The following is a 20789-nucleotide window of genomic DNA, read 5'->3' on the forward strand; positions in this document are numbered from 1 at the left end:
AAGAAGACTTTTAATAGAAGTAAAGGGATCACCTCTGTAAAATCAGGATAGTAGATACCTTACAGGGTAATTAGATTCAAAACATAGAGAATCCCTCTAGGCAAAACCTTAAGTTACAAAAAAGACACACAGACAGGAATAGTCATTCTATTCAGCACAACTCTTTTCTCAGCCATTTAAAGAAATCATAATCTAACACATACCTAGCTAGATTACTTGCTAAAAGTTCTAAGACTCCATTCCTGTTCTATCCCCGGCAAAAGCAGCATACAGACAGACCAGACCCTTTGTTTTTCTCCTTCCTCCCAGCTTTTGAAAGTATCTTGTCTCCTCATTGGTCATTTTGGTCAGGTGCCAATGAGGTTACCTTTAGCTTCTTTACAGGTGAGAGGATTTTTCCTCTGGCCAGGAGGGATTTTAAAGGGGTTTACCCTTCCCTTTATATTTATGACAGCCAGCAAATCAAAACAGTTGTTATTAGTACAGCTCTATTTATTTGTTTAAAAGATGTTTGTTCCCTTTGGCTAAAGAGAGAATCTTTATTTTAGAGAGAATTTTTAACTACAGTATATTTCGGATCTGATGGAGAGGTCTTGTTTTTGACTGGGGTGATTGCATATTTACAAAGTGGTTTTTGGTTGTCTCTTTCATTCATTATAATGTCAGACATTTTCATAATTAGTCCTATAGCTCAGCTAACCAGCACAAGACTTTAAGAAGTGATACATACTTTTTATTTCCTTTGGGATGATGTCCAGTAGCTTTGGTCATGTCCATTTAATCAATTTAAATTAATTTGCCCACCCATGGTTTTAGCCAGTCTTGCGGGAGGGGGAAATACAAATTTGATTTTTAGCTGTAGAAATATTGACAATTTGATGGCACCCATCTTAAAGGGACCTGATATTCCAGAATTGCAGAATATCTGCCCTTTGGAAATCAGGCTGCTTACGGTATCTCAACCTGAGCCCCTAAAATCACTCATCACTTTTGAACATTTAGAAACTGATACAAGGAGAGAATATAAATTTAGGCCTAAAGTATTTTATAAACCAAAAGAAATAAAATAAGTCAGTCAGTTTCAGGATTTATAACAGCAATATACCAAAAAGGAGGGGAGGTCATTTCCTGGCAAAAATGTCTGGCTGAATGATGGGCCTAAAGCAAAGACCTCAATTTCTCCGGATGGTTGCCAGGAAATACCCTCCCCATCAGCTATTTTCTGCTTGAATAATAGTGTGGGAGGGAAATGTGACACTCCTAAGTGTTATGTGATGTACTCCATAACGTGCATCCCATAACTTGTACAGAGTTAGGCTGCCAAAACAGCTGATCAAAATGTCAGTTGGTGGGTGTGTACCATTATGAGATCCTAGGGAAAAATACAGATATTTGGTTAGAACTATGTAGCTCTAGAAAGAAATATTACGTTCTGTTTTACAGTGTATTTTTCTAGCCATAGGCCCTGATCCTGCCAACTTTTTCACAAAGACTTAGCTTTAATGGTGGGACTATTCATGTGAGTAAAGTGAAGCATGTATGTAAGGGTTTGCAGGGTTGGGGCCTAAGATGCTAATTTCCCGAAAGTCTAGTTCAGGAAGGGAAAACTCCTGTTGAGGGAAACCCCTGCTGGGATTTGATTTATGAACAGGACATCCTGCTTAGTTCTGCGATCTATACGATAGAATTCTAGTGAACCTAAGGCTTATTGTGAGGGCAAAGAGAGATGCTCTCCCTCTTACTTGTCTGCAAAACCCATTTGAATCTCTTTGGGCATCAGTGCTAAGCACTTGTTGTATTTTATTGCATTTCATGGCAAATGTTTCCAGTACAATGTTAAAAATGTACAGCATGTATACATCTCCAGGCAAATGAGCCAAAATACCTTGATGTAATAGTGAGCTGTATGTTATCACTTGCATTATCAAGTTTAAGGGTAATGTCATGCTCTGTGCAGACAGGGCTGTTGTCTAGTGGTTGGGGAAAGTGGTGGAGCACTTGAACTCCTGGATTCTGTTCCCCAACTCTGCCACTGACTCACTGTGTGACCATGGGAAAGTCATTTAGGCCAAAGTTCTAATAAGTGTCTGTTAGTTCTGGGTCCCTCAGTTTGTGGGAGCCCAGTTCAAAACATGTGGGGTCTGATTTGCAGAGTTGCTGAGCATTTGGCGCTCCCATTGATTTCATCTGGAGCTACGTGTGCTTAGCTCCCTGGTGCCGAGGGATAATACTTCCCTACTTAACACGCATATTGGGATGTTTGTACAGTGCTTTGAGATCCTTGAAAAGTGCCATAGGTGCAAACTATTAATAAAACAAACAAGAAGGTGTGACACAGAGGACCACTGGGGCCAACTGGCAAAGGTTTCACTCTTCTTTACAAGCAACTCCTGTCCCGGACCTGACAAACTCACTACACCTAATAGACTGCTTTGATGGTACTTATCCATAAAGGGTAGTATGTGAAGGCTCTAATGAAATCTTGTAGCTTGTTGATACTCATAATCATTGTGAGATGTGTGCAAGGTTGGTATTTAAGGAATAATGTAACTATATTGAAAATTATGTTCTTATGGTCTTGGAGTGAGTTTGAGTAATCAGGGAATCATATGTTTTGGTGATGACCCATCCAAGCAGGAGGGAGTTGTCACCCTTCCCTGGCTAACTGACTATGTAATGTATTTCTCAGTTGACCCCCACCCCTCCCTTTTGCACCAATCCAGAAAAGTCAATGGACAACCATCAAAGACAAACTGTAAAGGAGTGATGGGACAGTGAGGGGAGCACCCTGTCTGTGAATAAAGACAAAAGACTAATTCAGGACATCACAGGGTGGAGAAAGACACTCTGAATCCACTCACTGAGGAGGTACCTTGATGGAGGGGAGGGGTACTTCATGAAAGACTGGGTCCTAGCTCCTTGAGGCCAGCAAAAGTCTGAACTGTGGGTTGAGAATCTGCTTTATTAGCTAGGAAAGGTCACTATTAATGAGTGTAGGCCCCAGTTCACATTTTATGATTTTCTTTTGTGTGTAACCACTTGTTTCGTCACTCATGCTTGTTTCTATTTTAATCTCTATTTCTTTTTAAATAAATTATCCTTTTGTTTTATTAGAATTGAACTCAAATGCTGTGTGTGATATAGGAGTGGTGGGCTAAGGGAAAGCTGGTAAACTGGGGTACGCTGTTCCTCTGGGAACCGAGGCTCTAGATTTTCTGTGGACATCCAGTGGTCAGGCCCAGGGCATCCCTACTTTGCCAGGACTTGGGGGTTGGGGCGCATCCATTGCCAACCTGCGAGGCAAGGGCAAGCCTGGTAGAGCCCAGAGAAGAGTGCTTGAGTGGCTGACAGGCTGGCTGTGTTAGGGAGCTAATATCCAGCTGGCATAGGGAAGACGCCCTACACTGGAGGCAGGTGGCACAAGGTGACTCGGAGCCCTGGGTGCCCTGTGAAGCATCCCAGATTAGGCGCCTACTGTTAGCTGTTTAAATAAGTAAATATACTCAGCCAACTTTTTCCTTGTTTTGTTTCCAACATGTCTCTGCTTGTCTCCCTCTTTCCTTTTCTGGCCCTGTAATCCTGTGATGCCAGAGTCACATTTTCTCCATTGCTGTTCACTGCAGAATATAGAAGTCAGCCGCATTGTGTGGCAGACTGACTGTGTACATGTTATCAGCAGATCTAAATCTTCCTGGTTTAGGTTAACAGCTGAACACTCCATGCACCGTGTACTCTCTCGCTCATTGCATTGCCATTGAGCTGAACAGGGGAGCATCGTAATTGCGGTTAATCTCCCTTCTTGGCTGTTTTATAGAGAACCAGGCAGTTCATTCAAGCCAAGGCAAAACAAACGAGGCAGGTGACTCACTGTCACCCTGTGTGAGGGTGTATCTGCCACTGTCCTGAAGGTGAAGTTGAGCGAGTTATGGTTATATCCAAAGCAAAGGAGCCCTCACCAGATTGGATACCCACAGCTGTTCAGCCAGAAAACACCCATTTCTAACCTTGGCAGCACAGATCCAAGAGCAAGCATGCCCAAAGTATGTGAGATTGCTAAAATTAAAACATCTTCATCCAGAAGAGACATCTAATTATGTGACAGCTGCCTGACATTTGACTCAGCTGCTGACCTAAAGCAGGATGATTTAGAACCACTAGCAATATGTACACGTCACAGCTATCCTGGAATTGATCTTTGATGTAACAGGAGGCTTCGCAAAACACACCCCTACTGAGCGCATATGAATTGCCCAAATGCTTTGCATAGTTATTTCCGGTATTTATACAACTCCCAGCCTTAGAGCCTGTCGTCCAGATTCTCAGCTGGAGCGAATCAGTGTATCTCCGTTGATGTGAGTGGAGCACCCTGATTTACACCAGCTACAGAAGTGGCCTTGTACGTTGGTTCTCAATCCATTTACTGTTGCAGTTGTTGCTGCACATAGGACCTGATCCTGTGAGGTGTTGAATGCCTCATGGGAGGGTCTTGAACTCCCTCAGCTCCCACTGACCTTTGGCAATGGCAGTGCAGTTTCTGGGCCAGGGAATGACAGTAAGGGCATTTTGTGGCAGGCAAGTCAGATACAAGACCTGGGCCTTTCTCTAGTATAATCCAGTTAGAGTGGTGAATAAAACAAATGAATCTGCAAACAAACCTGTGGCCCTGTGCTTCCCTCCACTGTATGTCATAGGTGGCAGCAAATGCATGCTTAAAATAGAAGTGCATCTAGGGCCTGATTCTCCATTGCCTTGTTTTTTGGGTAGTGATTTATATCTGTGAATAGTGAGTATAAAATGCCACCGACTCAAAATTCTCCACTCACACCACTGGTAGCATTTTCCCCTCACTTGGAACAGCAGAAATGACTCAACAAGGGTCAAGCAGTGGAGAATGATGAGGCTATGCAGAAGAGAAGCAGCTACTGAACCCAAGCCCCTGCCCCCCTCCCCTCCCCCCAACACTTACCCACCTGCGGCTGCTGACAGCCCCTCCACACAAACAATGAGCATTGAGGGCTCCATGGGAAATCAGGAGGCATGCCTGACTGAAGGGAAGTGTGGAACTGTGCATTGGCCACCATAGCAAACATATTTCATGATAATAAGCACAGCAGAATGTCATGGGGCTCAGAGGAACATTGGTTTGTGCTCTGTGGTTTCTGTACCAGAGGAGGTAGGTATGTGTAGGTGTCATGTAATGTTGCTGTACAATTAAGCAGTTGTTCCCTTCTGTAACCATAGTTGGGGTCCCATCGTCTTAGGTACTGCCTGTATCTATAGTAAAGAATAGACCCTGCCCTGAAGAGTTCACAGCCTACATAGACAAGACAAAGGGTGGAAGACAGCAAGTGTTATGTCAAATTTCGCAGATGGAGAAAGGAGTCACAGAGAAGTTAAGTGACATGCCCAACACAGCACAGAGAGTCTGTGGCAGAATTGGAAATCACATCCATACCTTGGGTGTTCCCAGCTAGTGCTGTAACCACAAGTCCATTCTTTGGTTATGATGACTGAAAGGAATCCTAAATATACATGCTTTAGAATGGAACCTCCCAGGGTGTTGCAGTGAGGTTGAGCACATGTTTGCAAACCATTCTGAGCTCCTCAGATGTGGGAGATTCTGTAAAAGTACAAAGTACTGCTGCCACATCCTTGGAAAGACAATAGAAAAGTGAGTAACCGGTCTGAAGGTTGTAAATAAATGATAAGGACAGATTGAGGGTGTGTCCTTGGCCATGTTTTCACTGGCAAAGAAGACCTAAAAGTTTTCTCAAAATTATTAAAGGACTCAGTGAGCTTGATAGAGAAATGTTTATACCAGTGAGCATTTTAGAAATGAAATGATGAACATTAAACCTTAGGGGCCAGATCCTCAGCTGGTGTACATCAGCATAGCACCATTGACTTCAACAGGACTTCACTGATGGACACCAGCTGAGGATCTGGCCCCTAGCAAATGACAAGTCAGTAGTGATCTTAGGCACAACTGTTTCATTGTCAATATATTGAAGAAATAATCGGAGGAAGTATTTGACTCCCTATGTCTGACTCTGAGGCCTAAAGATTTTGTTTTCCTAGAGAAGAACAGAAGACTTACAGTGCAAAGACCAAAAGGTGGGAATAAATACCATAAACCAAACAAACAAAGCTGGGCTGGTTTGGTCAGATCATAGCCTTTTCCTGATACTACATTTCTCTATAGTCTTCTAATATATAAATGCTATAAAAATGGCATTAAAGAGAGTTTCAGGAAATGTCAGTGTGAATATCCATTTGTAGAATCTGGACCTGGTTCCTCATATCATGTAAAACTGGTGTCACTTCACTGATTTCACTGGCATTACACAGCCATAAAATTGGTTTAAGGAGAGGAGACTCAGTGCCAATGTGTCTAAATTTGTTATCAGGACTCCACTTTTCTAAAGAGAAAAATATGGCCTACATTTGTATTTAACCTCCCAATGTATGCCTCTAGGGGTTTGCAGGTAATTCCTATTCACTCAGACTACTTTACTTCATAAAACACTGAAGTTCTTCCCAGCACCGGTATTTCACCTTGAAATGTTCATGCTCTATGATAAGTTTCAGAGTAGCAGCCGTGTTAGTCTGTATCCACAAAAAGAAAAGGAGTACTTGTGGCACCGTAGAGACTAACAAATCTATTTGACCATAAGATAATAAGCGACGGTCACATAAACACCACCCTATATCGGAAACCTACTGACCGCTATGCTTACCTACATGCCTCCATCTTTCATCCAAGGACCACACCACAGGATCCATTGTCTACAGCCAAGCTCTACGATACTGGGAATTGGTCCTGCTTCGAGCAGGGGGTTGGACTAGATGACCTTCTGGGGTCCCTTCCAACCCTGATATTCTATGATTCTATGATACAACTGCATTTGCTCCAACCCCTCAGACAGAGATAAACACCTACAAGATCTCTGTCAAGCTTCTTACAACTACGGTACCCACCTGCTGAAGTGAAGAAACAGATTGACAGAACCAGAAGAGTACCCAGAAGTTACCTACTACAGGACAGGCCCAAAAAAGAAAATAACAGAACGCCACTAGCCATCCCCTTCAGCCCCCAACTAAAACCTCTCCAACGCATCATCAAGGATCTACAACCTATCCTGAAGGACGACCCATCGCTCTCACAGATCTTGGGAAACAGGCCAGTCCTTGCTTACAGACAGCCCCCCAACCTGAAGCAAATACTCGCCAGCAACCACACACCACACAACAAAAACACTAACCCAGGAACCTATCCTTGCAGCAAAGCCCGTTGCCAACTGTGTCCACATATCTATTCAGGGAACACCATCATAGGGCCTAATCACATCAGCCACACTATCAGAGGCTCGTTCACCTGCACATCTACCAATGTGATATATGCCATCATGTGCCAGCAATGCCCCTCTGCCATGTACATTAGCCAAATTGGACAGTCTCTACATAAAAGAATAAATGGACACAAATCAGACGTCAAGAATTATAACATTCAAAAACCAGTTGGAGAACACTTCAATCTCTCTGGTCACTCGATTACAGACCTAAAAGTGGCAATTCTGCAACAAAAAAACTTCAAAAACAGACTCCAACGAGAGACTGCTGAATTGGAATTAATTTGCAAATTGGATACAATTAATTTAGGCTTGAATAAAGACTGAGAGTGGATGTGTCATTACACAAAGTAAATCTATTTCCCCATGTTTATTCCCCGCCCCCGCTGTTCCTCAGACGTTCTTGTGAATTGCTGGAAATGGCCCACCTTGATTATCTCTTGCTGGTAATAGCTCACCTTACCTGATCACTCTTGTTACAGTGTGTACGGTAACACCCATTGTTTCATGTTCTCTGTGTATATAAAATCTCCCGACTGTATTTTCCACTGCATGCATCTGATGAAGTGAGCTGTAGTTCACGAAAGCTTATGCTCAGATAAATTGGTTAGTCTCTAAGGTGCCACAAGTACTCCTTTTCTTTATGCTCTATGGTGTGATTAATGAGCTTTTCCTCATGCATAGCCAACATGTAATCATTTTGTGTGTGTGTGTGAGTGGAGCAATTGTCTAGCTTTACACAAATGAGAAATGCCTTCAGTCTTTGCACTGTAAAGAGACTTCAGTTTCAATGGGCTTCATGATTGCACTTTTGTGTTAAGTGGATCCGTGGTCCTCTTCCAAGGAGTGCTCTACGTAGGGCCAATGTGTGACGTCTGTTATTCTAAAATAAGCAACTTCTACACAGCAAAAATATGCTGCACTTGTACTGCTAATCTCTCCCACAAAGAGGTGTTTTAGAAGGAAAGGCTATTTATTGCAAGTAACAAATGAAAGTTCTCAGATACAGCTGTAACAGTTCTCAGAGCCAGACCATGCTGGTTTTAGACAATTTGCCTTCAGTTTTTATTTCACCTATATTTTCAATATATATGTTTGCCATTTCATATAAATGTTCTTAGTTATTCTTGTTATAGAGAACCATGCCTGTTATGCAATAATTTAAAAAAGTATCTTTAAAATAAAGTTAAAATGCATTTTACTGATCAAAATTGCCCTTGCAGGAATTTATCTTCTTCGGGTATCAGCTATTACTGTTTCAGCAGAGAAACTGTACCTCTGCATTATGTAACAGGGCATGCCAAGTTCTTTTAGAAACAGATGTGGTAAAGTCTCCAGCCTTACCTTATCTAGATACTGGTTTTCCTTCATTGTAGTATCTGAGCCCTTCACAATCATTAATATATTGATCCTCTCAGTACCTCTGTGAGGTAGGTCGGTGTTATTTCCATTTTACAAATGGGGAATCAAGGCACAGAAAAGTTAAATGACCTGTCTGAGGTCACAGAGGAAGGCTGTGTTACAACAGGAATTGAACCTAGTTTGCCTGAGTCCCCAACCAACGTCTTTACCACCAGACCAACCCCCCGGGTGCTTGAATGCCGCACAAAAGCATCCATGAACATTTATTTAGATAAACACAGCTCCTTTGGTTACTTTTCACAACCATTTATGTGAGCAAAATTTTGCTTATTAGTTTGCTAAAAGGAAAGTATTGTGAACAGTTGTGCAAATATGAAATTGTGTCAGCTATGTTGATGTGGTCATCTTGAAAGTTCTTTGTGGACTTAGACATCGTCTTGTCAGGGAGCAGAAACAGTATCGTGACTTAATTGACTACTTGTACAGTGTAAATGCTTCAAGCAGTTGTCATAGTGAATAGTTTGCCAACAATCCATAGGATGAAATACGTTCATGTAAGGCATGTATCAAATAATGATTGATAATGAATAGATTTGTAACTATCTAGGTATTCTTGTGAATAGTTTGCAAGCAGAAAAACATTGCTGCAAATAATTCATCCACTGCTAGCTGTCAGGTTAGAATTATTATTCCTTTTCTAGAGATGGAGAAACCACAGGGATTCCTGTGGCTTCTCAGCCTCTGTGGTGAAGTGAGAGGATATGGCTCAAAGGAACGGTTAAATCATTTATCTAAGGTCACACAGAATATCTTTGGCAGGACTGGGACTAGACTCCAGGTCTCCTAACTCCCATCCCTCCACTTTAGCCACAAGATTTCATCCAGGGTGGTGGGTGAGGGGGTTGTTTGTTAAAGAACAGTTTTCTGCTGGCCTTCCGATGTTACAAGAGCTCAGTCAGGGGAGCACACACTTCTTTATAAAAAGTTAGATTTAAATTGGTTTGTCTTAATTTTCATTTCTTCGTATGACTACACAGCAAGAGCTATACCACAATGGGACACCCATGATGAACATCTCTGTAAAATGTACAGAAAGTTGCTGTGGCTACCTCTGGCAGGAATGTACACAAATTAGTAATAATTATATCAGCCAATTCACTGGCAGAATTTTCTTCATGCAGAAGAAATGAGGCTCCCCCTCCTGCAATTGGATCCTTTCAGGTGGACACACACACCTTCAGAGAGCTCCACTAACTTCACTGGTGCTCGTGCGTGGTTCAGGGGTTCAGCTGCAGGCAGCTGATTGTAGGATCTGAGCCTAAATGGGAAATAATTTCCAAGTTACCAAAGGATTGCTTTGTACGCTGATTTTACCAGTTATATGTTGCATTGCTGGTATTCACAGTTGTAAACTATGACTCTAAGTGTGCCCTTTATGGAAGCCAGGGAGTAGGTTCCTCTTGAAGACAAGCTCTCCCTGGTGACATCAACTAAACTGAACCCCATCCTGAATGAAGATTCAGAAACAGAGCCAGAGAAATGGGCCCTCATTAGTCAAACTGCTTTAAAACAATTTTTATGGGAGACTGAAACTAGAGAGTTAATCTGTTCTCTTCTCTTTCAAATCCCTCCTCCATACTCGCTTCTGACATGATGCTGGTATTTATTTCTATAATGGGGAGTGGGAGAGAGGGACCTTTTAAATGATTCAGAACCATCCTATAGTGATCACTCTCCTTACAATGTGCTGGCACTTTGACTCCAGGTGATCACTTATGCAACCCCACCTTACTGTCACTGCCTCCCTCACCTTCTAGATGCAGCACAGGTACTGGAAATGAAAGCTTCCCCGCACTGTCCCAAGCGCTGTGCTTGTGTGGTTGACTACTTCTAAAGCGAGCTTAGACACCATTTGCACCCAGTCTTTGTGCTTTCTGCTGAGAGTGCAATTCTGTGCCAGTTATGATGTGGACACCTGTCTGCTGGGAACTATGTTGAAGCCAACAACTCAGTTTATAGGGGTCATCAAATAGCCAGTTTATGCGTCAACATTTGGTTACAAATTGTTCTGGGAGTGATTTGAGCTGAGAAAGGGGAGATTCCACATTCTATCACCCATGTCTTGAGCTATCAAGTTCTCCTGTGTTGTTAAAGTGTGTGGGTAAGTATCTGGAACTTCTTTTCTTAGTCTGGAGACAGAATCCTGACAATAGGAAAGGAGTACTTGTGGCACCTTAGAGCCTAACCAATTTATTTGAGCATAAGCTGTCGTGAGCAACAGCTCACTTCATCGGATGCATACTGTGGAAACTGCAGAAGACATTATATACACAGAGACCATGAAACAATACCTCCTCCCACCCCACTCTCCTTCTGGTAATAGCTTATCTAAAGTAATCACTCTCCTTACAATGTGTATGATAATCAAGTTGGGCCATTTCCAGCACAAATCCAGGTTCCTACTGAATTGGGCTAACTCACCCGCGCAAGAGTTCAAAGTCAGTTAACTCATCCATAAAAAGTATGCTTGATTTAAAAAAAAATTAAAAATCAATAAAATATGGCCTGTTCCCTAGACTCTGTCCCACTTGCCAAGAAATGAAACTCTTCCCTGAAAGACATAGCCATTCACAGCTCCCAATCTGCCACCTGTCAAAGCAATTTAAGATTTACTAGTGACAACTGAGTGCTAATGTCTGCAATAGCTATCCTGCAAATAGCTGGTACATTCCAAGTCCCTTGGCCCTTACATTAGCTTTCATCCCTCAGCTTAGTAGTTCATCTCAGCCAGTAACCCAGTGGCCATTCTGGGTGAATCACTCTGAAAAATATAGATCTTCAACACTCTCTTCAACTTTGAGGGAAAATGAGTCACTTCAAAATGCATAGAGTCATAGTTTGCCCTTGGTATTTCTATGCATGCAGGGGCAATGAGTGCTTATTATTAGATGCTTTTCTACCATATAAATGCTGCTTCCTGTCTTTAAAATTCTTCTTCAGACCCCATGCTTCTGCTCAGCTCATTGCATGACTTATAACAGATTTTTTTTGGTCAGCACTAAAGTAGAGCTGAAAGCAGCCACAAAAGCTGCAGCAGCCTCCTTGTTGGGGTCAGCCTGGAGTCAAAGTGCCAGCACATTGTAAGGAGAGTGATCGCTTTAGATAAGCTGTTACCAGCAGGAGAGTGGGGTGGGGGGAGAGAAAACCTTTTGTAGTGATAAACACCCATTTTTTCATGGTCTGTGTGTATAAAAACATCCCCACTGTATACTCCACTGCATGCATCCGATGAAGTGAGCTGTAGCTCACGAAAGCTCATGCTCAAATAAATTGGTTAGTCTCTAAGGTGCCACAAGTACTCCTTTTCTTTTTGCGAATACAGACTAACATGGCTGCTACTCTGAAACCTAGCACTAGGCTGGTTTGTTAAATGTGTTTTCACCATTTCAGTGAAATGATCTCCTCTTCTGGCCCCCACTTGCGTTTGGAGTTGTTTGGGTCTGCCTCTTTGAATTTTCAATGGGGGATATTATGTTAGCTTTAAGAAAAGAATCACTTGCTTTTCTGCCATTTAAGGATGCAATTACCAGAAACTATGATTATTATTTTGTAGATATTTGGAGCTCCTGGCATGGGGTTGCCAAGTTTAAAATGAGCAAGGAAAGCAAAGCCCTGGGCACTATTAAGCCAGGCACATATTAGAGAATTGAACCATTCCTAATTGAACTGGTGGGGAGAACCGGGTTAAGGCCAAATGGATCTGTGTGCCCCTGCTAATCATGTCGAGTTGCATTCTGAAGTTGCAATTTTGACCCATGCCCACACTGGTGCTATCTCAGCTGCAATGTAAAACTATTTCCCCATGTTTATTTCCCTCCCCTCCCCCCACTGTTCCTCAGACTGCCTGGAAATGGCCCACCTTGATTATCACTACAAAAGGTCCCCCCTCGCCCCCTGCTCTCCTGCTGGTAATAGCTCACCTTAGAATCATAGAATATCAGGGCTGGAAGGGACCGCAGGAGGTCGTCTAGTCCAACCCCCTGCTCAAAGCAGGACCAATCCCCAACTAAATCATCCCAGCCAGGGCTTTGTCAAGCCTGACCTTAAAAACTTCTAAGGAAGGAGATTCCACCACCTCCCGAGGTAACGCATTCCAGTGTTTCAACACCCTCCTAGTGAAAAAGTTTTTCCTAATATCCAACCTAAACCTTCCCCACAGCAACTTGACACCATTACTCCTCGTTCTGTCATCTGGTACCACTGAGAACAGTCTAGATCCATCCTCTTTGGAACCCCCTTTCAGGTAGTTGAAAGCAGCTATCAAATCCCCCCTCATTCTTCTCTTCCGCAGACTAAACAATTCCCTCAGCCTCTCCTCATAAGTCATGTGTTCCAGTCCCCTAATCATTTTTGTTGCCCTCCGCTGGACAATTTCCAATTTTTCCACATCCTTCTTGTAGTGTGGTACCCAAAACTGGACACAGTACTCCAGATGAGACCTCACCAATGACAAATAGAGGGGAACGATCACATCCCTCGATCTGCTGGCAATGCCCCTACATATACAGCCCAAAATGCCATTGGCCTTCTTGGCAACAATGGCACACTGTTGACTCATATCCAGCTTTTCATCCACTGTAATCCCTTGGTGCTTTTCTGCAGAACTGCTGCCGAGCCATTCGGTCCCTAGTCTGTAGCGGTGCATGGGATTCTTCTGTCCTAAGTGCAGGACTCTGCATTTGTGCTTGTTGAACCTCATCAGATTTCTTTTGGCCCAATCCTCTAATTTGTCTAGGACCCTCTGTATCCTATCCCTACCCTCCAGCGTACCTACCTCTCCTCCCAGTTTCGTGTCATCTGCAAACTTCCTGAGGGTGCAATCCACACCATCCTCCAGATCATTAATGAAGGTATTGAACAAAACTGGCATGAGGACTGACCCTTGGGGCACTCCACTTGATACCAGCTGCCAACTAGACATGGAGCCATTGATCACTACCTGTTGAGCCCAACAATCTAGTCAACTTTCTATCCACCTTATCATCCATTCATCCAGCCCATACTTCTTTAACTTACTGGCAAGAATACTGTGGGAGGCGGTGTCAAAAGCTTTGCTAAAGTCAAGGAACAACAGGTCCACTGCTTTCACCTCATCCACAGAGCCAGTTATCTCGTCATAGAAGGCAATTAGATTAGTCAGGCATGACTTGCCCTTGGTGAATCCATGCTGACTGTTCCTGATCACTTTCTTCTCCTCTAAGTGCTTCAGAATTGATTCCTTGAGGACCTGCTCCATGATTTTTCCAGGGACTGAGGTGAGGCTGACTGGCCTGTAGTTCCCAGGATCCTCCTTCTTCCCTTTTTTAAAGATGGGCACTACATTAACCTTTTTCCAGTCGTCCGGGGCCTCCCCCGATTGGCATGAGTTTTCAAAGATAATGGCCAATGGCTCTGCAATCACACCCGCCAACTCCTTTAGCACTCTCGGATGCAGCACATCCGGCCCCATGGACTTGTGCTTGTCCAGCTTTTCTAAATAGTCCTGAACCACTTCTTTCTTCACAAAGGGCTGGTCACCTCCTCCCCATGCTGTGCTGCCCAGTGCAGCAGTCTGGGAGCTGACCTTGTTCGTGAAGACAGAGGCAAAAAAAGCATTGAGTACATTAGCTTTTTCCACATCCTCTGTCACTAGGTTGCCTCCCTCATTCAGTAAGGGGCCCACACTTTCCTTGACTTTCTTCTTGTTGTTAACATACCTGAAGAAACCCTTCTTGTTACTCTTAACATCTCTTGCTAGCTGCACCTCCAGGTGTGATTTGGCCTTCCTGATTTCACTCCTGCATGCCCGAGCAATATTTTTATACTCTTCCCTGGTCATTTGTCCAATCTTGCACTTCTTGTAACCTTACCTGATCACTTACCTGATCACACCCATTGTTTCATGTTCTCTGTGTATATAAATCTCCCCACTGTATTTTCCACTGAATGCATCTGATGAAGTGAGGTGTAGCTCACGAAAGCTTATGCTCAAATAAATTTGTTAGTCTCTAAGGTGCCACAAGTACTCCTTTTCTTTTTGTGAATGGCCTCTGGGTAACTCTCTCATAATTTCTGGCACAGCTCCCTAACCCAACATAAACTGCAGTATTAGGGACACTTCCTGAGGACTGCTTCACTCCATATCCTCATTTCCTCTTTGGTCAGAGGACTACTCCCACCTCTGTTATACCTAAGGTGGACTTAATCAGCCCCACCTGAGGCAGGAATCCATCAGCAGTTCCCTGCATGGTTCCAACACTCACTGACAGGATAGGCCACAAAAAGAAACTCTCCATCTTCTTGCACCATCTAGGGCAGAAGTAAATGGTACGTTACCTTGACATTAGTGGCATTTCATGGCCAGGTCTTGAGGGGATGCAAAGACAGTTTCCCCACAGTATTTGAATGTCTTTTTAAAATGAATCCCTTGGTTTTTAATATATTACAAAACCAAACCATCACAAATACATCAAAGAAGAAAGTAAGCCGGTACGCCCCGGTATGGTGTACCGGCAAGAGCTGGTGCGCCGTACTGGGGTGGATCGGCTTCCCCAAGCGCAATTTAAAGGGCCTGTGGCTCCCAGCAGCGGCTGGAGCCCCCGGCCCTTTAAATTGCTGCTGGAGCCCCACTGCCGGAGCCCTGGGGTAGCGGTGGTGGGGCTGCGACGGTGATTTAAAGGTCCTGGGGTGGTAGCGGCGGCCGAGCCCTGGGCCCTTTAAATCATCCCCGCAGCCCTGCCGCCGCTTCCCCAGGGCTCCGGCAGGCTCCGGGGACGATTTAAAGGGCCTGGGGTGGTAGTGGCGGCTGGAGCCCTGCTGCTGGAGCCCTGGGGAAGCAGCGGCGGGGCTCCGGGGACGATTTAAAGGGCCCAGGGCTTGGCCGCCGCTACCACCCAGGGCCCTTTAAACCGCTGCCAGAGCCCCCAGCTGCTGCTGGTACCCCGGGGAGGGGGAAGGAGGCACTTGCTGGTACAGGGTGGGCTGGGGCTGGCTCTGACCTCCTCCAGCCCTGCTGCTTCCGGGGGCCAGAGCCAGCCCCAGCCCCAGCCCAACCCCGTACCAGTAAGTCCCTAGACTTACTTTCACCCCTGAAATACATGCTGCACAGTATCCCAGGTAGGAGGTAGGTGAATTAGTAAGATTCTTTTTCACTGATAAGATGATCAGCTTTATACCAAACATGGAGTAGACAAGGTCCTACCCTAGCAGCTGGCAGCCCATCAATTAGGTCAAGAACAGGGCAGGCTTTCCTTTATACCAAGTGCTGCATATGGACTTGTAACCAAACCCAGCAGCTTTCGTCTCTCCCTGTGCCCATACCAGCCTTCAGCAATCTCCTCACAGCACTGTTTTGGGAGCAAATCACAGTCCCCTTTGCCCATGTCAGTGTTCTTAATTCACTACTTCTTCCTGTGCTCTTAGGTCATCACAGAATCATAGAATATCAGGGTTAGAAGGGACCTCAGGCGGTCATCTAGTCCAGCCCCCTGCTCAAAGCAGGACTTAATCCCCAACTAAATCATCCCAGCCAGGGCTTTGTCAAGCCTGACCTTAAAAACCTCTAAGGAAGGAGATTCCACCACCTCCTTTAAATCAGCTACAGTACCCAATGACTGGAAGATAGCTAATGTAACGCCAATATTTAAGGGCTCTAGAGGTGATCCTGGCAATTACAGACCAGTAAGTCTAATGTCAGTACCAGGCAAATTAGTTGAAAGAATAGTAAAGAATAAAATTGTCAGACACATAGAAGAACATAAATTGTTGCGCAAAAGTCAACATGGTTTCTGTAAAGGGAGATCATGTCTTACTAATCTATTAGAGTTCTTTGAGGGGGTCAACAAACATGTGGACAAGGGTGATCCAGTGGACATAATGTACTTAGATTTCCTGAAAGCCTTTGACAAGGTCCCGCACCAAAGGCTCTTACGTAAATTAAGTTGTCATGGGATAAGAGGGAAGATCCTTTCCTGGATTGAGAACTGGTTAAAAGACAGGGAACAAAGGGTAGGAATAAATGGTAAATTTTCAGAGTGGAGAGGGGTACCTAGTGGTGTTCCCCAAGGGTCAGTCCTAGGACCAATCCTATTCAACTTATTCATAAATGATCTGGAGAAAGGGGTAAACAATGAGGTGGCAATGTTTGCAGATGATACTAAACTGCTCAAGATAGTTAAGACCAAAGCAGACTGTGAAGAACTTCAAAAAGATCTCACAAAACTAAGTGAATGGGCAACAAAATGGCAAATGAAATGTAATGTGGATAAATGTAAAGTAATGCACATTGGAAAAAATAAACCCAACTGTACATACAATATGATGGGAGCTAATTTAGCTACAACTAATCAGGAGAAAGATCTTGGAGTCATTATGGATAGTTCTCTGAAAACGTCCACGCAGTGTGCAGTGGCAGTCAAAAAAGCAAACGGGATGTTAGGAATCATTAAAAAGGGATAGAGAATAAGACGGAGAATATCTTACTGCCCTTATATAAATCCATAGTAGGCCCACATCTTGAATACTGCGTACAGATGTCGTCCCCTCATCTCAAAAAAGATACACTGACTTTAGAAAAGGTTCAGAAAAGGGCAACTAAAATTATTAGGGATTTGGAATGGGTCCCCTATGAGGAGAGATTGAAGAGGCTAGGACTTTTCAGCTTGGAAAAGAGGAGACTAAGGGGGGATATGATAGAGGTCTATAAAATCATGAGTGGTGTGGAGAAAGTAAATAAGGAAAAGTTATTTACTTTTTCCCATAATATAAGAACTAGGGGCCACCAAATGAAATTAATGGGTAGCAGGTTTAAAACAAATAAAAGGAAGTTCTTCTTCACTCAGCACACAGTCAACCTCTGGAATTCCTTGCCTGAGGAGGTGGTGAAGGCTAGGACTATAACAGGGTTTAAAAGAGAACTGGGTAAATTCATGGAGGTTAAGTCCATTAATGGCTATTAGCCAGGATAGGAAAGGAATGGTGTCCCTAGCCTCTGTTTGTCAGAGGGTGGAGATGGATGGCAGGAGAGAGATCACTTGATCATTACCTGTTAGGTTCAATGCCTCTGGGGCACCTGGCATTGGCCACTGTCAGTAGACAGGATACTGGATGGATGGACCTTTGGTCTGACCCAGTATGGCCATTCTTATATTCTTATGTTCTCCCTAGGTAACCCATGCCAGTGCTTCACCACGCTCCTAGTGAATTTTTTTTTCCTAATATCCAACCTAAACCTCCCCCACTGCAACTTGAGACCATTGCTCCTTGTCATCTGCTACCACTGAGAACAGTCTAGATCCATCCTCTTTGGAACTCCCTTTCAGGTAGTTGAAAGCAGCTATCAAATCCCCCCTCATTCTTCTCTTCCGCAGACTGAACAGTCCCAGTTCCCTCAGCCTCTCCTCATAAGTCATGTGCTCCAGCCTTCAAATAATTTTTGTTGCCCTCTGCTGGACTCTTTCCAATTTTTCCACACCCTTCTTGTAGTGTGGGACCCAAAACTGGACACACTACTCCGGATGAGGCCTCACCAATGCCAAATAGAGGGGAATGATCACGTCCCTCAATCTGCTGGCAGTGCTCCTACTTGTACAGCCCAAAATGCCGTTAGCCTTCTTGGCAACAAGGGCAGACTGTTGACTCATATCCAGCTTCTTGTCCGCTGCAACCCCTAGGTCCTTTTCTGCAGGTCAGAATCCAGCTCCTCTAAAAGACCACCAGTGACTAGCCCTAACTAACTGGAACCAAGACCCAATCTCAGTGTTATTAAATAAAACCAGCTTTGGTCCAAATGTGGACTCTCCCTTTTCACACCCTCTCTCCCCCACTCACTCAATAGTAAAACTAATAGAGAGAGAGAGAGAGATACCAAGAAGATTTTAATATCATGTTGGGTCATAGGCTTAGGAAAAACAGTATTAATGCTGATGAACTTGGTGATTATTCATCCAGCCAGATACAGCTGTCTGTGACAGAATGTTCATGTCAAGCTTTTGTTTGGTGTCAAAATAAGGTGAAACTACCAGGCTGAAACCCACTAGCCTTTGGAGACTGTATAAGTTAAAGAGAGAATTCAGCCCTTGGACCTATCTCAGCACATAAAATGGGACCAAATACTACTCAGCAAAGTGGTATTTTTATGGTATGCTCTGTTTCAGGCTTCTCACCAAACATTCAGGGGAAATCTCTCACAGGAGCTGAATAGGGACTTACTGAGAACAGATATTATATTATTGTGGTGCAGAGTGACACTGACAGAACACAATTGATCAGAAATATTTCCAGACAACAAGCATGTTGTCTGTTCTATTGCAAATAATTGCTGACAAATGACTACATCACTAGCAAAAGACCAGATATCTCATAATGGCAGAATAAATCAATGTAATGAATACGCATGCTAAGAATAACAGTGCCTGAAAGAGAAGAAAGTTTAAATGAATTCTGTTTGTAGAGAGGTGTTTTCAGAAACCAACATACAGTAGAAAGAAACCCAAGCACAAAGTGTGACTGTAGATCATATCAGAATATGTAACCTATTGCTTTCCTTCCAATAGTGTGACGAATTTTTCTGCAACAGCTCTGTATTTACCATACATTCACATATGGTGTAGCAGAACAGGTTTTGGGATAACCCTGTGCTTTCCACATTTAATTAGGGTGCATGTATGTACTATGGTAATGGAGATCATAGAAAATCCTGGTTCACTCAGACAGACGTGTAGACTTTCTTTGAATTTTCCATTGTTGGAATTCAGCTGTAGTACAGCCTTTCTCCCATAATTCATTTTGAATATGCCCAGAAAAGTTTTAAAATGTTTTAACAGATTCAGTTCATAGATTTTTTTTTTTTAAGCCTAGAGGTGATTATCTTATCTGATCTCCTGCATTACACAGGCCATAGACTTGCACCCTTTGCCATCAAGACCAACCACTTGTGGTTGAAATACAGCAGACTTTGAAGAAAGATGGCCTCTCTTGATCTGAAGACTTCCACCATATCCCTTGGTAAGATGTTGAAATGGTTAATTACCCTCATTTTTTTTTTATATATAAACAACGTGCCTTATTTCTAATTTGAATTTGTCTAGCTTCAGCTTCCAGGCACTGATTTTGTTATGTCTTTGTCTGTTTTATTAAAGGACTCTCTGCTAGTCAATATCTTCTCCTCGTGAAGGTACTTATACCGTGATTCTATCTGACAAGATAAGTAGACTGAGCTCCCAGTCAATGAAAGCCTTTAATCAGGGCTGCACAGAAGTTTTTGGGGGCCGGGGCAAAATCTGAAATAAAGGCTCTCACCCTTCCAGAAAAATTAACACTGACAGGAGCCCTGAGGGAAGGGAAGGGGGTTGGAGAGCGAGCCTGCCTGGGGTGCTGGAAATAGGGGTGCAGCAGCACCCCCGGCTTCAAGTAATAATAGCAACTAAATGTCTGACTTCCATCATAGACTGGGTGTACAGTTTTGTTCAGTGGTTTTAAACACGCACTATTAAAAATTGTTTCAGCAGCCCTGAGTCTGCCCTGCACTCACCCCAGAGTGACAGCTCTTGTCCTGCGGGGCTGGGCCTGGCTTTGGCTCCCCACTTTGGAAGTGGCACGCTGGTGGGTGGGATTACAGTGCCATTCAGGTTTGGCTTGGCCACACTTCTGTCATCTGGGTGAGTGATCTAGTGTTTAGTCTAGTGGTTAGAAGTGGGGAAGGCCATTTTGCATGGGATTATATGCATCTGAACATGCCTACCAGACTAGGACCTGAAGGCAAGATAGGTGTGGAAACGCATAGTTGTGTATGAGTTAGTCACTGAGCTGCTGGGCAGTGTCATGACTTCATGGCTGTGTGCATGCCTCGCTACCAAAATTTAAGCACTTTGGGGACTTTAGAAGTAGAACTGTAGGTGTCTGGGGATTTTAGGTGCCTACAGGTTTAGGCAGCAGCGGAGCAGGGGTTTTGTGAATGCCAGCAGTGCCTAAATGTTGGACATAGGTACGTAAAATGACAGCTAAGGGGGATGTAGGTGCCTGTGAATCCCACCCTGGACA

At 43.8% G+C, this 20789-nt stretch overlaps 1 protein-coding gene across 1 annotated transcript in view; it reads left to right on the forward strand.

The window, feature by feature from the left end:
- Positions 1 to 19745, forward strand: part of HSF2BP (heat shock transcription factor 2 binding protein) — a 95824-nt gene extending 76079 nt beyond the window's left edge. The window contains exon 8 of the mRNA XM_078854414.1: positions 19644 to 19745. Coding sequence (XP_078710540.1) covers positions 19644 to 19708 — 65 coding nt within the window. The 3' untranslated portion in view covers positions 19709 to 19745. The remainder of the gene's footprint in view (positions 1 to 19643) is intronic.
- Positions 19746 to 20789: the final 1044 nt, after the last annotated feature.

The sequence above is a fragment of the Lepidochelys kempii genome, chromosome 1 (genome assembly GCF_965140285.1).
Source record: "Lepidochelys kempii isolate rLepKem1 chromosome 1, rLepKem1.hap1, whole genome shotgun sequence".
Classification (NCBI taxonomy): domain Eukaryota; kingdom Metazoa; phylum Chordata; order Testudines; family Cheloniidae; genus Lepidochelys; species Lepidochelys kempii.